Source organism: Carlito syrichta, unplaced genomic scaffold (assembly GCF_000164805.1).
Source record: "Carlito syrichta isolate Samal-C Ts95f unplaced genomic scaffold, Tarsius_syrichta-2.0.1 Scaffold311975, whole genome shotgun sequence".
NCBI classification, from domain to species: Eukaryota; Metazoa; Chordata; class Mammalia; order Primates; family Tarsiidae; genus Carlito; species Carlito syrichta.
Genome location: NW_007256071.1, coordinates 205,134 through 219,438, shown reverse-complemented (window position 1 = coordinate 219,438; position 14,305 = coordinate 205,134). Strand labels below are relative to the sequence as shown.

At 54.0% G+C, this 14,305-nt stretch overlaps 1 protein-coding gene across 1 annotated transcript in view; it reads left to right on the top strand.

Annotated features, from left to right (window-relative positions):
* The window catches only part of ADGRD1 (adhesion G protein-coupled receptor D1), a 148,698-nt gene that overhangs the window by 86,545 nt on the left and 47,848 nt on the right, over nt 1-14,305 (top strand). Inside the window, exon 15 of the mRNA XM_008069382.1 lies at nt 12,973-13,046. Coding sequence (XP_008067573.1) covers nt 12,973-13,046 — 74 coding nt within the window. The remainder of the gene's footprint in view (nt 1-12,972; nt 13,047-14,305) is intronic.

The following is a 14,305-nucleotide window of genomic DNA, read 5'->3' as shown; positions in this document are numbered from 1 at the left end:
AACCGCTTCTGGGCTCTGCCACTCTAACAACAGAGCTAAAGCTGGTAACCACCCGGCCCCGCCTGTCCCTCCTGCCCCTGGTCCACGTTGGGCGTGTTTCCTTGTGTCCTTGGAAACTCTCTTTGTTTGTTCAGGCTGCTGAGTTGGGCTGGAGTGTGCTACTAAATAAGGAAGATGTGTGTCCTCGAAGCAAAACTTCCCATAGAGGGGAACACTGATTTGGAAGGAGCTGCAATGATTTTTGTGTCCGGGGAATGACAAGTGATCATTTCAGGAGTAATTGGCTACCACCCCGTAGTGACCCATAAACAGGCTGTTTTAAAGAATCTTAGATTCTCTGTTGCGACAGTCAAAGTCAGTGAACCAGACGACCACTAATCAACGTGGATCCATCTCAGAAAAGTCCACCAGAAGCTGCCACACAGGGTGGGAGACAGTGGGCTTCCACAAGCACTCCACAGCAGCATACACTGGTGGTTATTGACTTGGTTTACTCTTAGGGAAGCTGGGGCGTGGGATGCTGGGTCACACTGTAAGAAAATACGAGTTCTGCTAAGTTTTGCCAGGTTGCTCACCAGACACCACTCACTGCTTATGCTGCTGTCAGACTCAAAGCTCTGCCAGTCTTATGGCTGTGACGTAGCTCCTCGTTGAAGATGTGATTGGCACTTCCTTATGGACCTGAGCGTTTAAAAATGTCTCTGCTAGCCAGGCTCGGTGGCTCAGCCTGTAATCTGCGCCTTTAGGAGGCTGAGGTGAGTAGATTGCCTGAGCCCGCGGGTTTGAGACCCGCCTGGGCAGTGAGACCTCATCTCTACAATAAATCAAAAAAAATCAGCCGGGCGTGGTAGCGCATGCCTGTAATTCCGGCCACTTGGAAGGCTGAGGCGGAAGGATCGCCGGAGCCCAGCAGGTCGAGGCTGCGGTGGCCGGGAGCGGCCACTGCACTCCAGTCTGGGTGACAGAGTGAGACTCCAACTCAAAAATAAATAAATAAATAAATAATAAAAAAAATAAAAATATCTCTGCTGCCCACCTGTCAACTGTCTCCCTTGTGGCTTTTTGTTCCCTGTCATCTCAGGGTTGAACTCACCACAGCCACACACACGTGTCACTGAGTCCCCCGCCTGGGGCCACTTCACCTGTGTGCTTAAAAACAACAACAGAAACCCAGAAACACATGTACTGAGGTATCACTGGCAAAAAATACAGGGCAATATTTAGAGTGTTCGGTGTATATACCTGATTCCGTTTGGATGTTGTCCCCTCAGATCTCAGGTTGAGCTGTGACCCCAGTGTTGGAGGTGAGGAAGGACTGGTGGGAGGTGCTTGGGTCACAGGGCAGATCCTTCATGGATGGCCTGGTGACCCACCTCAGTCATGAGGGAGTCTCGTCTGTGAGTTTACCGCGAGCTAGGTGGTTGGAAGAGCCTGAGCCTCCTCCTCTCCTGCTTCCACTCTCACCCCGGGACCTGCCTGATTGAAGCCTCCTGTGCCACACAGAACCATGAGCCAAGCAAACCTCTTTCCTTTTTTTTTTTTTTGAGTTGGAGTCTCACTCTGTCGCCCAGACTGGAGTGCAGTGGCTGCTCCCGGCCACCACAGCCTCGACCTGCTGGGCTCCGGCGATCCTTCCGCCTCTGCCTTCCGAGTAGCTGGAATTACAGGCATGCGCTACCACGTCCGGCTGATTTTTTGATTTATTGTCGAGATGAGGTCTCGCCAAGTTGCCCGGGCGGGTCTCGAACCCGCGGGCTCAGGCCATCCACTCACCTCGGCCTCCCAAAGCCCTGGGATTACAGACTGAGCTACCGAGCCCGGCCACAAACCTCTTTCTTCATAAATTATCCGTCTCGGGTATCCCTTTATAGCAACGCAAAACAGACTCACTCTATACCCATGAGACCATCACAGTGGTGACAATAACAAACTTGTGCAACACCCCAAAAATCCCCTGGTTCTCCTTTCTAACCCTTCTCCTCCCTGTCCTCTCCCCTTCCCCCGGCCCCCATGCCAAGGCTGTCACAAATCCTGCTTCCTCTGCATGGTGAATTACGCCTTCTGGAGCGTCCCATAGTGGAATCATATCGCGGGCATCTTTCCATCTGCACCTCCCTCTCGGCATCACTATTTGGTTAAGCCATGGCCATCAGGCAGGCCAAGGAGTGCCCACCTCATGAGCCCAGACCCTTCTGAGCACTCCCCAGGGCGCGGTAAGGCCCGGGGTTCTCCAGTGCAGCTGGCATGGACTCCGGCTGCTCCTAGCCCTGTGTACACCCCAACTGAACCCCTGGACGGTTCTTCCCCTGCATGGGGCATTTCCTCACTGCAGGTGCTGGGCCCGCCTGTGCTGAGGACTCGCGGGGACCCTCTGTAGGGTTTCCAGAGCCTCCCTCGGCGCCACTCCCTCCTCGCTGGTCACTGCCCCGGAGACCCGAGTTCTGGGGACTCTCTGCGACATCCTGCTGAGGTTCCACCCCCTGAGGCCTTGTTTGGGGGGTTCTCTCAAGGCTGATTCTCTCTGGAGCAGTTACAGAGCTCACCTTGTCCTTCTCACATCACCTTCGGGCCCGGTGCCCAGTGTCTTAAAGATCATTAATTCGCAGACTTGCCTTGTCGTGGCTGCTTCTGGTGGACGGTGAACCCGGTCTCTGTCACTCCACTGCCCTTGTCACTTTGGGTCTATTCCATTTCCAGTGCATGGAAATCTTACTTAATTTTTGAACTTGGCCCTGTCTTTTTTATTTGAGAAGGTAGATTTTTTTTTTAAGTACACTTGATCTGTAAATGGAAAACTTGTAGGAGACTTTGAGATCACCGCAGAACTCGCTGCATTTGTTTGGTGGGAAGTTGGCACCGTCAGGCCATCTGACTTTGTCAGGATCTGTTCTCTGTATGTCTCAGCTATCTCACAACCCTGTAAGTTGTAGAATACTGGTCCCAAATCCAAGCAGTTCCTGTCCACTGATGTGCGGATTGTCTGGTGGAGATCCCGTTGATTTTCTCCCTGGATATGGACCAGCTTTGCCAGTTTGGAATTTATTAAGCACATGCCTTCCAGCATTCGTGACACCTCATAGCTGGATGTGTCTTTTGATTTTCCTTTGAAGTGACGGGGACATCTTATGGGTTCCTTCATTCCTTAATGAGTTGAATAATATCTTTGATATGTGTTCATTTCATCTCTGTATAGGAGTCATGATTTACCTTTTTAAAAGTTAGGTTTTAATACGTGGGAGGAGAATTTCAAGGGGAAGGCTTTCTATATTTTCTATTGACTCAAGAAGAAAGCTTTGTATATTTGTGTGGAAGACCTGGGAAAACATGGGTTAAACTGCTTTATTTGTGGCTTGTGAAAGAGGCCCACAAGACAGGGAGAATGAGATGTGGGACGTGGGTGTCAGGGGATGCTGGCGAGAGCCCGGGGTCTCACCGAGCACTGCTCTCCATACCTCCAGGCTGCAGACCGGACCATGGACTGTCAGGTTCCCGCCTTCTTTCTTCTCCAGCAGAATGGCTCATCTTTCATGTGATGAAAGATTTTAATGTGGCACCTCAAAGGGTTTGAGACCACAAACGCAACCTGCTATTATTATCAGCCATAGAACCAGGCTGTAAAACAGACCAGAATTTTACCACCTTTTAAACCCACGCCATTATCTTCACAGAAATAAAAGTATTGTGCTTACTGGGAGGTTCTGAGATGGTCTCCCGGGGGCATACCTGTAATTGAGATTTCCTGATGACCTACAAATCCTCCAGCCTAAAGGATTATACTGAGAACTCTGTTTGGTAGACTGGACTATGAAAACAATATTTTTTCCTCTTGGTCAAGGATCACTGACATCCATAGAGGCAGTGTTCACTTGTTCTGATTGTAAACTCTTTTTCTGATACCTGTTAGAGGTTATACTTTAGGTCACAATTCAGGAAGAAGGGGCCTTGAGGACCAGAACCAGGACAATTGATACAGAAACCACTGCCTGCTCCTTTTAGTTTTATAAATAACATTTTCTTTTCTTTTTAATGTTTCTAGAGATGGGGTCTCACTATGTTGCCTAGGCTAGTCTTTAACTCCTGGCCTGACTCTCCCAAAGTGCTGGCTCACAGGCGAGCGCCACCGCGGCTGGCCATCTTTATAAAGGACATTTTATAAAGCTCAGACCTGGCCACACTGGAGCGCTGGCTCTGCCGAAACTCAGGCAGAGGGACGGGTGGAAGATTCATTTGAAAAAGGTGGACTAGATTGTTGTCGAAACCGTATTTTAAGCTGCGCCTCCCTTTTCTCCTGCTTGGAATATATCACAGCACAGATGACATCAAAGTGAAGTGTGGAACATCTTGAAGACATTCTAACCAGGCGTCTGGGGGAAAGTAATTCCTCACGCAGACGTTCCACGAGCCAGAGGCACCTGGGAAGAAAAATAATCCGGAAAAAGCCTTCACGGCACCAGCCGGAGCTTTGATGTGGTGGGTGGAGAACTCTTCCACAGCAGCGGAAGGAAGGCTGGGGCCCTCATGGGTCAACACTCTCTCAACTCGAGCCCAGACCACACAAGAGATACGAGTGCTTCAAGGCAAAAGCTCAGCATAGTTCAGGATGCAAAGAGGGCTGCCACCCGTGTCCAGCGTGGGAGAACGTGAGATCCCTGGGGTCGGGGAGGTCTTGGCTGTGCTGTGAATCTGGCACTCCCACATTGACATGTTGACAACGAGTTGCGATTTGGGATGCTGGGAAGGATGGTAGTAACCTGACTAATTATGGTGATATTGGCCCCAGTGATTAGCGTAATGGGATACAATTCAGAGAGACAATTTTGTGGCAGACACATGGGTGTAATTTTTGAGGCTGAGGAAATTGTCGCAGGAGATAATCACATGCCACACCCGCTGTGATAACCATGCTGGAAGAGCTGCTCGCCCCCCGACCGTGAGCCCCTGTGGGTGTTGGAGAGAAACTCTCGCTTCACCCCCTGGAGCTGGGCTGGCCTGTGTCAGGGGTGTCTTGCATGCTGAGAGATACTGTGGACCAGAGAGGGCTCAGAAGGCAGCAGACCGACTCCTTGACGCCTTGGAGATGTGGCTGCCGTGGCCGCCGCCCAGGGATGCTGTAGCAAATCCCCACAACCTCGAGCTTTGAGCGCCAAGAAGGCTTCTCACAGCCCTGGAGGGGACTCCACGCGCCGTCCGTCCAAGCCAGTCCCCTGGCTGCCCTGTGGCCACGGCGGCATCATCTACTCTCTAAACGCCCCTTTCACAGCCTTCTGTGTCGGTGTCCTTTCCTGCCTCCTCACAGCTTTCTGTCTGGGTCCTTTTCCACCGCAGGAGGACACTCTCATCAGAGTCAGGCTTGTCCTCATCCAGCGCGATCTCTCAAATCTGACCTTAGTTATACCTGCAAGGCCCAGCGTCCGAATAGGGTCATATTCCAAGGTTCTGGGAGACGTGAATTTTGCGAGGACACCCGTGGGGATGGAATAAAACAGAATAACAGCCGTCTTTTTTTCTGTCTTCACTGCGGCCTCTCTCGATTAGAGACCCGGCGGTTCCTCCCTGGAGGCCTGCCAACATCCTCCTGCGTGGCTCCCTCCCACGGGGCTGTCTCCCGTGTGGCTCCCATGGCTCCCTGGAGGCCGGCTGCCACCCTCCCACTTGTCTCCCTCCCGTGTGGCTCCCTCCCACGTCCCCCTGGAGGTCTATTGCCATCCTCCCACGTGGCTCTCTTCATCTGTGCACATCTGTCTTTCTTTCTCTGTGCACCCTAAGAATGAGCTTCTGTTATTTTAACCTTCACAGCTTCATTAGGAAGTAAAAAGTCTTAAGAAAGCAAACAGCACCATCCTAGACCCCAGACGCTGGTGCAGGATCTCCGGGCTGCTCCTCTGGATTTGTGGATTTCTAATACTGTCCCGTAGTACATCTTTGCCCCATGAGCCTGGACTCCTCTGCTGGCAGAGTCCAGGTACCCTCCGAGGAACAGGCCTCTGGCCATCATGGCTGCCACGTGCTGGTTCACGGGTGGTGGCTTGGTGGCGCTCCAGGGTATGACTGAGCATGAGCTGTGCACCCCTCTGTAGACGGAGGTAGGCGGCTGTGCACATCTGCAGGCCGTGCCATGTCTGCACTCTGCCAACCTCTCTGCACCCGGCCGTGTCGAGTCTTTCTTTTTTCTTCTCTTTCAAGAAGCAGCTGGCGTCAGAGCTCCTTAACTCTCCCCTGAGAATATTATTTCTTCATTCCTCAAGGAGGGTTCCACTGGCATGGAGCTCAAGTGGCCATCCACTTCCTCTGGCCCTAATGGACATGGTGCCACCCCGCCCCAGTGGGATGCCCACAGGCTTTCTCCGCGGGCCGAGGGGCTCTTCCCTCTCATGGCTTCCGCTGCGCTTGACTTGGCTTTGGTTTTCAGAAGTCAGATTGTGACGCGTCTGGCGTCGATGCTTCAGGTATCCCTGTGTGGACTTTGCTCAGCTTCTAGAATCGTGGGTTTTGCCGAATCTAAGACCCCTCAGCCCTTCTTTCCTGGTGTGTGCCAGCCCCCACACTCCTCCCGGTGCAGCTCAGACGACGTGGATGCCATGTCTTCGCTGATGCGCCCATGGGCCCCCAAGGGGCTGCTCCCTTTTTTTAGTCTGTTTTATCTGCGTTGTTCAGATGGGGTAGTGTCTGCTGTTCTTTCTTCAAGTCATTCCTTCTTCACGGTGACAATATTATGATCACAGAGGACACAATGACTTTCTCCATCCTCGCTGGATTATGCTGGCCCCACCGAGGTTAGTATTTCAGCTACTGTCCTCATCTGAAACTCCCGTTCACTCCCTCATTGAGCTGCGTGTCACTCACCTGAAAATCTGAAATCCAAAAGGCTCCGAAATCCGAGGCTCCTTGAGCCCCGACGGGATGCGTGAGAGAGGTGCCCATTGGTGCTGTTCAGGTTTTGGGTTTTCAGGTGAGGGGTGCCCAGCCAGGTGAACGTCATGCAAAAACCCAAGCTCTGGAAAAGTCCGAAGTCATTTTGGATAAGGGAGACCCAGCCTGAACCTTCTGTTTCTTTGCCGAGATGACTTGTTTTTGTTTATTTCAAGCGTATGTGTAACTGTGGAAGCATTTTTATAATGCCGCTTTACAAATCCTCATCAGATAACTCTGCTGTCTGCGTCATTCGGCGCTGGGGTGTGTTGATTTCATTTTCTCCTCCAAGTTGCAATTTTCCCGGTCCTTGGTATGACACACGATCTTCACTTGGATCCTAGATGTTTTGGTTGTACTGTAACTCTGGGTCTTATTTAAATCCTGTTTTAGCAGACGTCCTCTGCCCTCACTGTGGGGGAGGCTGCGTCCCTGGTGCTGCCACGTGGGTGATGTCTGCCCCGCTCAGCATTCTTGGCATCCTGTGGAGAGCTGGGCAATGCATGGCTGCTGGGCTCCCCGGGCTTGCTGGCTTCACACTGCTGCTCTCCGTGGCTCCACATCCGTCTTCTCTGACACCCCTCGCCTGGGCTGCCTGGGACCAGCAACACAGCCTGGCCGTCCTCTCAGCCTTTGCCCATGGAGGCAGAGTGTTTGGAGTGGGCACTGCTTGCTTGGCCCTTTGTGGTTGCTGGGCATATTAGGTCAAGCTGCTCGGGAGAAGGTACTCCTGGCAGGCAGTGGCAGCAGGGTGATATTCAGAAGGCCTGCCAGCAGAGAGGGGACACTGCCCAAGCACAAGGATGCTGGCCAGAAACTCCTAGCTGGGCCATCCCACACAGCGACTGGCTGCATCAGTCCTGGTGACAGTGCCCATCCACCAGAGAGGCTGTGGACTCCAGCAGTCCCCTCAGGCACACCAGCAGCCATGGTTGCCTCGCCAGAGGGACTGGACTCTGGTTCTTCATCTATTACCAACAAAGTCAGAGTCAATTTCCCCAGCTGTGAAACTTGGTGTCCCTTGAAGACAACTGTCCCTCTCTCTGTCCGTCCCTCCCCCCTCCTCTCCTAGTTGCCTTATCCATGCTACCCTTGGTTTCTTTTGAATGGGAATTCTAGGGTGTGCAATCACAACCTTGCTGCCGTCCTGACCAGCCTACATGATCCTTGGGCCAAGCTCATGGGCTGTGTCATTCCGGGCTCTTGGGGACTCAGTCCACCCCCTCTGTCCCAGGCCCAGTGGACCAAGAGGGTTCTAGCCTTTGTGCAGGAAAGAATTCAAGCACCAACCTTCAGTAGAAAATGAAAGCAAGTTTATCGTAGGCAGAGTAGCAGCCAAGGGTGACACTGTCTAAGGCTCTGTCTCTCAATTCTGTGCTAATGAAGGGGTGGATTCTCCCAGGATTTTCTGGGGAAATTCCTGGGAAGTTCCCAGAGTTGAGCTTCCTCTCGTTTTGAACCATGCAAGGTGACTTCTGGGCCGTTGTGGCACTTGGGAAGAGCTGCAGCACTAGCGGGAACATTCCGCTGTGTGCTGGGACCCTGTGATGGGTGTACGATGAGCAGAGAGGTTGGCTTTTACGGCATCCTGGCCTCAGCGAGGCTTAGGGGCTTGGGCTGTCTTCTCATCACATCGCAGTGTTTCAGGAGCTCAGATCAGGTCTCCTAACTTCTGTCTTGGAGAACTTAGTCCTGCAGGATCCCTGTCTCGCGTCCTCGTTACCTGGATGGAGAATGGAACTGGCGTAGCCCTCTTCCTGGGGTACATTCTCTGTGGGAGCCTTCGCTGTTGGGGTTTGGACCACTCTGGAGACTCGCCCCTGGGCACGAGCTCAGAATCATCTGTTCTGTGACGCTCTGCCTCCCCCGCCCCCTCGTCATAGGCCTCAGAACAAACCCTGTGCGGTCACCTATCTAATTTGAAGGAGGCGCATAAGGTCAAGACCCGGCGTCAGGAGCCTCCCAGCCTCTCCCCTGGGGTTCCCTCCCTGCCCTCCCCAGTGACCCAGACTGGGATTCTGTGCTGCAGGAGGATCGGGAGGAACCACGCCTGGCTGCGTGACAACTTCAGACTTGGGACCAGTAACAGCCTGTCACCCGCTGTCCCCCAGCTCTCTTACCAATTCTGTATTCCAAGGCAGAATTCAGCGAGTCGAAAGGAGACTTAAGTTTTGAGGTCTCTGGCTTGAGGTTCAGGCACTCTCTGTCCTGCCCAAGCTTGTGCTTCTTTAGCTGGAATCCTCGGCTTGTTTATAGTTGATCTGCTGATGACTTAACGTTTTCAAACATTTTATTTTGGAAGCATGATAGATGCACAGAAGGTTGCAGAAATAGTTACAAAAAGGTCTCGTGTACCCGTCACCAGTTTCCCCCGTGGTGACAGATGACAGACATAGTGCAGCCTCAAACCCAGGGAGCCGCGTTGCTGAGTGTATGCAGCAAGTGTAGATTCAAGGCACAGCCACCAAGAGACGGTGCTGAGCCAGGGACCTCCCAGAGATCGCCTCGTTGCTGACCTGCCCTCCTTCCGCCATCCTCGACTCCTGACAATCAGGGGCCTGTTCTCCACCTTTGTGATTTGTCATTTGGAGGGCGGCTTGTCAGTAGAATTATACAATGTGTAACCTTTTGAGTGGCTCTCTTCACTCAGCGTAATATCCCTGGGACCCACCCAAGCTGTTGCGTGTACTAAGAGTTTATACTTCTTCATTGCGAGTAATACTCCATGGTTTGGGATAGCAGGGTGAAACTTGTTTGTTTTTCTGTATTTGTTAAGGATTTAGTGTTCAGCTGCAGAAAAAGTAGCCAAGAGGTGTCCCCAGGGGGACCTGCCTTTCTTCTCAGCAGATGTCCTGAGGAAGGCGGGTCAGGGCTGGCAGGGCCCCGACATGACCTCAGGGCCCCTCCTCACTGTGGGGTTTGGGTTCCACGATGCCTTCTTGAGGTTATAAAAGGGCTGTTCACCTCCTGTACCACAGCCACATCCCTGGCAGGGGGAGGGGGAGGGCTGAGTCCACCCCTAAAGGAATGCCCCCAGGAGTCCTGGTTCCCCCTGCATTTCATTGGCCAGAATTCTGTCACTTGACCATGCTGGCACGGGAGTCTGGGAAACGTGGTCTTGTAGCTGGCGACTTTGCAACTCTGAGCACCACGGCTGTTGTTGGTGAGGCTAAAGGGCGAACGCACATTGCTCAGATGTCACGGGAGCTGCCTGAGCCCCCAGGAGGTGGGCCCACCTTGCAGGGCACCCAGGTCTCCTCCAGACCTTCCTTCTGATCAGGGGCCCCGTGAGTGGAGGAGGGGCCACCCCAGACAGAGGCCCAGGCCAGCTTCCTCATCTCTGCATCGGATCACTGAGAACGTGTCCTTCTGGAGGGAGGTTTCTGGGGCCCCCACCAGGGCCTCCAGTATCACAGCCACATCTCTGAAGCCACCAACTGTCACCACAGGGGCCCAGGGCTCGTTCCGGAATCCTGTGGAGCCTTGGAGCCTGGACAGGCGGGAGCTGGGCCTGAGCAGGGTCAGGGACTAGACACACCAATGTGCTCCATTCTAGACACCGGATTTGCTGGGTTTGATGACCGCATGCACCAGAGGACCAGACCCAGGGGCCACTTGTGTCTCATTGGGGGGCTCCCTCCATCAACTCTGGTCACATGGATTTCTTCCCTGTCCCAGGATTTGTTTGACTTGACATTAGGGCAGAACTCCAGACATTCTAGTAGGAGCAAAAGAATGTTCATCTTACCCACCACACAGAGGGGTGAGGAGGGAAGCTTTGGTGTTGGGACAGGTGAGACCACTCAGCCCTATGTGTGACAACTTTGTCAAGGCGAGGACGGCAGTGGGCTGAGGCCACCGGGCTCTGTACTGATCTTGACCAGAATCCACACACGGGCCTCTGAACCCTGACTATCCTCCCCCTGGAAGTCACCGCATACCTGTTGCTTCTGAAAGTTTAAAGGCTTTTCTTCCTGGACAGAGGCCAGTTATAAGCAAAGAAATACAAGACTGATTAATGGATCGGGTCTTGTGGACTTAAACTCTTTGACCGATTTCATGACAAGAAGAACAAAGAGAAGAAAAGCAAAACTCTAAACGCTAGATGAGATTTGAAATAGCCTCGGCCCAGGAGCCAAATGGAAAGGCTGTAACACTTTTGTAAGTGCGCTGACATATTGATTTTCTTGCCGGACGTGAGCTCTGAGGATGGCGGAGGGGCCCTTCAGCAGGTGGATGTGTTCATTCCAGGCACACACCATATGGATTTTCTGTTCTGTTGCTTTTTTTGCCCCTGAAAAATGTCACGAGATGGAATTGGGAGGCTTTGGGGCATGGCCTTCCAGTTCAGTCGTGAACTCCAGACACACAAGGAGGTCTCTTGCCCGCCCCGTCCCAGGAGCCGATGTTTCCATCCTGGGTGCTCTTGGCTCCAGACCCGAGTACATGCTGTCTGCCTCCCACCCTTGGGGCCACACGTGCTTGGCTTGTCGCAGGGCGGTATGTGAAGAGGGATTTTGGTCTGGTCGGTGTCAGGACTTCTCGAGTCTGCTTCAGCCTCTGCCTTGGCCCGGGGCACCTGCCGCTCTGTGGCCCAAGACAGAGCTGGAGCCTGTTGGGAGATGGGATGGAGACAGGGCCACAGTCCCTCGCACCTCAAGCAGCCTGGCCTTCGTGCTCTGTGTGAGGTTGGCTGCTGGCCCACGGGGTTGCCACACAAGCACACCTGCTCCTGGGAACATACGTACGAGGCTGGGTACCAGGGGCTTGGATGGGCAGCCTGGGGTGAGGACGCCTCCGCACCACCCTGCGCCTGTCTTGGGTGTTGGTCTCTTCTGTGATGTGGGTTTTGGTGCCTCAGTTTCCCTGCGAATGGCCTCAGGTGGCCTCGGGACGTGGGGCCCTCTGTGTGGAACATAGATTCATGGCAGGTTATGGCTTTGGGAAGACAGAGGAGAAACGTCTTTTCCAGGTCGTTTGAGAGATCCCATAATGTATAAAAACAACCCTAAGACATAGGTAGAAAAGCAAAAGGTGGGGAGAGTCTGTTTTGCCAGATGTTGGTTAGAGCAGCACTGAGAGGATAGGGCTGAGCTTGGAAGGCCGGTGGACTCCGAAGGTGGGCGTGCTGTGAGCCTGCCCGCCGTGGGTCCCCAGGTGTCTGATGGGGCCTGCGCGGCTGCTTCATGGGCAAGAAAGGGACTCGAGGGGGTGCCAGAACAGTGCCGTCGAGGGCATGTCTTGCTACTCTGTGCCACACAAGCCAGTGGCTTGACTGAGGGCTTGCGGTCCTGGGTGAGGGAAAGGGTCTCACGGGGGTGACAACGGGCATAAATGGCAGCACCCAGGGGACATGGCCATCCGAGAAGAGGGGCTTAGACACCATGCACCCACCGCCTCCAGCAGCCCTGAACTCCGATGGTGTCCCGGCCTCCACACCTCCTGGCTCCGAGGCTAGAGGAGGCCAGCCTCTCATTCAGGTGTCAGAGCCCCGGGGTGTCCAGGAGGGGGCACAGGTCCCAGCAGCAAGGGCGGATCGCTGGTCCATGTCCCACTCTTTCTTTGGTTCATTTGTTGAACACACATTTAGTAAGTACCTGCTGTATGCCAGATACTCCTTGGCCCTGGGATGCAGCAAGTGAGACAGACAGAGGTCCTGTCCTTGTTGTCGTGTACAAATGAACAAGTAAATACACCCTGTGCCACATGTGAGCAGTGCCGTGAAGACACAGGAGAGGGAAGGGCCAGGGTGGGTGAGGCTGGGACTGCCAGAAGGTCTCTTTGAGTTATTCACACCTGAGCAGAGATGGGAGTGAGGGGAGCCTTGGGGTCGTCCTAGGTAGGAGCTGCCTGCTGGATGGATATGGCAGGCACCAAGTCTCTGGGGTGAGGAGGCCTGAGCTGGGAGAGGGCAGCGCGGGCCGAGGAGAGGGTGGTGTGAGATGGCCGGGGGATGTGAGACCACCGCCACGCTGGGAGCAGACGGAAACTGGGGGCCGTGCGCAGCACCAAGGCCGCCCGGCTGTCTCCAGCAGCATCACAGGCTTGTCCATTTCATTTCAGACTCGTAAGCAGTACAGCGAGGCCACCAACGAGAGCAACCAGCTGTTCCTGTACTGTGCCTTCCTGGACTTCAGGTACCGCCCTCGGGGTCACAAGGGGGGTGCGGGAGGGGCCAAGGTGCGGGTGGGCATGAGGTGTCCAGGCTCAAGCCCGCCACAGCCATCCAGGGGATGACCCAGGTTGCCCACACATGGCGTCGTCCCACTCGGGACCCGGGCGGGACCTGGGGGAGGTGCTGGGGCGAGGCCTCCTCCCCTGGCCCAGGAGGCTGTGGCTTGCTGTCACATAGGCTGAGACTGGACCTTCCCTGCTGCTCAGCTGTGGCCCTGGCCGTGTTCCATGGGGGACACAGGCCCATGTGTCGATCTTCTACGTGTTCATGGGGGATGTTTACGTTGACATTCCCAGTGTTTAAGACGCTGTGCAGGCAGACAGAGCACCCTGGGCCTCCAGGCCCACCCTGATGGCCCATCAGCCTCCAGCCTCGAGCATCTTTCTGTGCTGCATGTCTTCCTCTAGATCCCTTCTCCACCGGGCTGTTCCCAGGGCAGAGTCCTCCCCGCCTCCCCAATCCAGTCTCTGCCCAGACTCTGCTGCCTCTGCAGCCCCTTTCTCACAGGAGAAGCTTCCTCTGCTCCCTGCACAAAGGGGTCCTGAAGACTGTGAGATGCCTGCCTGGGGGACTGCACTGGGCTGGCCTACTCTCTGTCTCATGCACAGTGAGGAGAGCACAGCCCGTCCCCTGCAGTACCCAGCGACACCACTGATTGTTTGTCCCATGGGGCCTTACTCTGGCTGTACCTTTGGCCGTGCACGTCTCACGCCTCTGCAGCCCGGATGGACGCTCTGTGATTTCTGTAGGTTTGTCTTGGCTCACCTTGGCAGGCTGCAGTGTTTCCCCCTTTATTTGTAAATTATGGAAGTATGGAAGCACATTCTCCTGGAAACAGTTGTCCCAACCTTGCGCACTGCTTAGAGGCATAACTGTGACTAGAGAAGGGAGGTTGGAGTTTGGCAAGATTCAAATTGGCATATTGGGTTTATTGTTTTACAGTTTAAGAACATAGAAGAGTTGAAGAATAATTTAACAAATGCAGGTACCCCTTGCCCCAAGTGTATGATTATTAGTATGTTCATTTATGTTGTTTTGTTTTGTTTTGTTTTTTGGGTTTTTTTTGAGTTGGAGTCTCACTGTCGCCCAGACTGGAGTGCAGTGGCCGCTCCCGGCCACCGCAGCCTCGACCTGCCAGGCTCCGGCGATCCTTCCGCCTCAGCCTTCCGAGTAGCCGGAATTACAGGCGCGCGCTACCACGCCCGGATGATTTTTTTGATT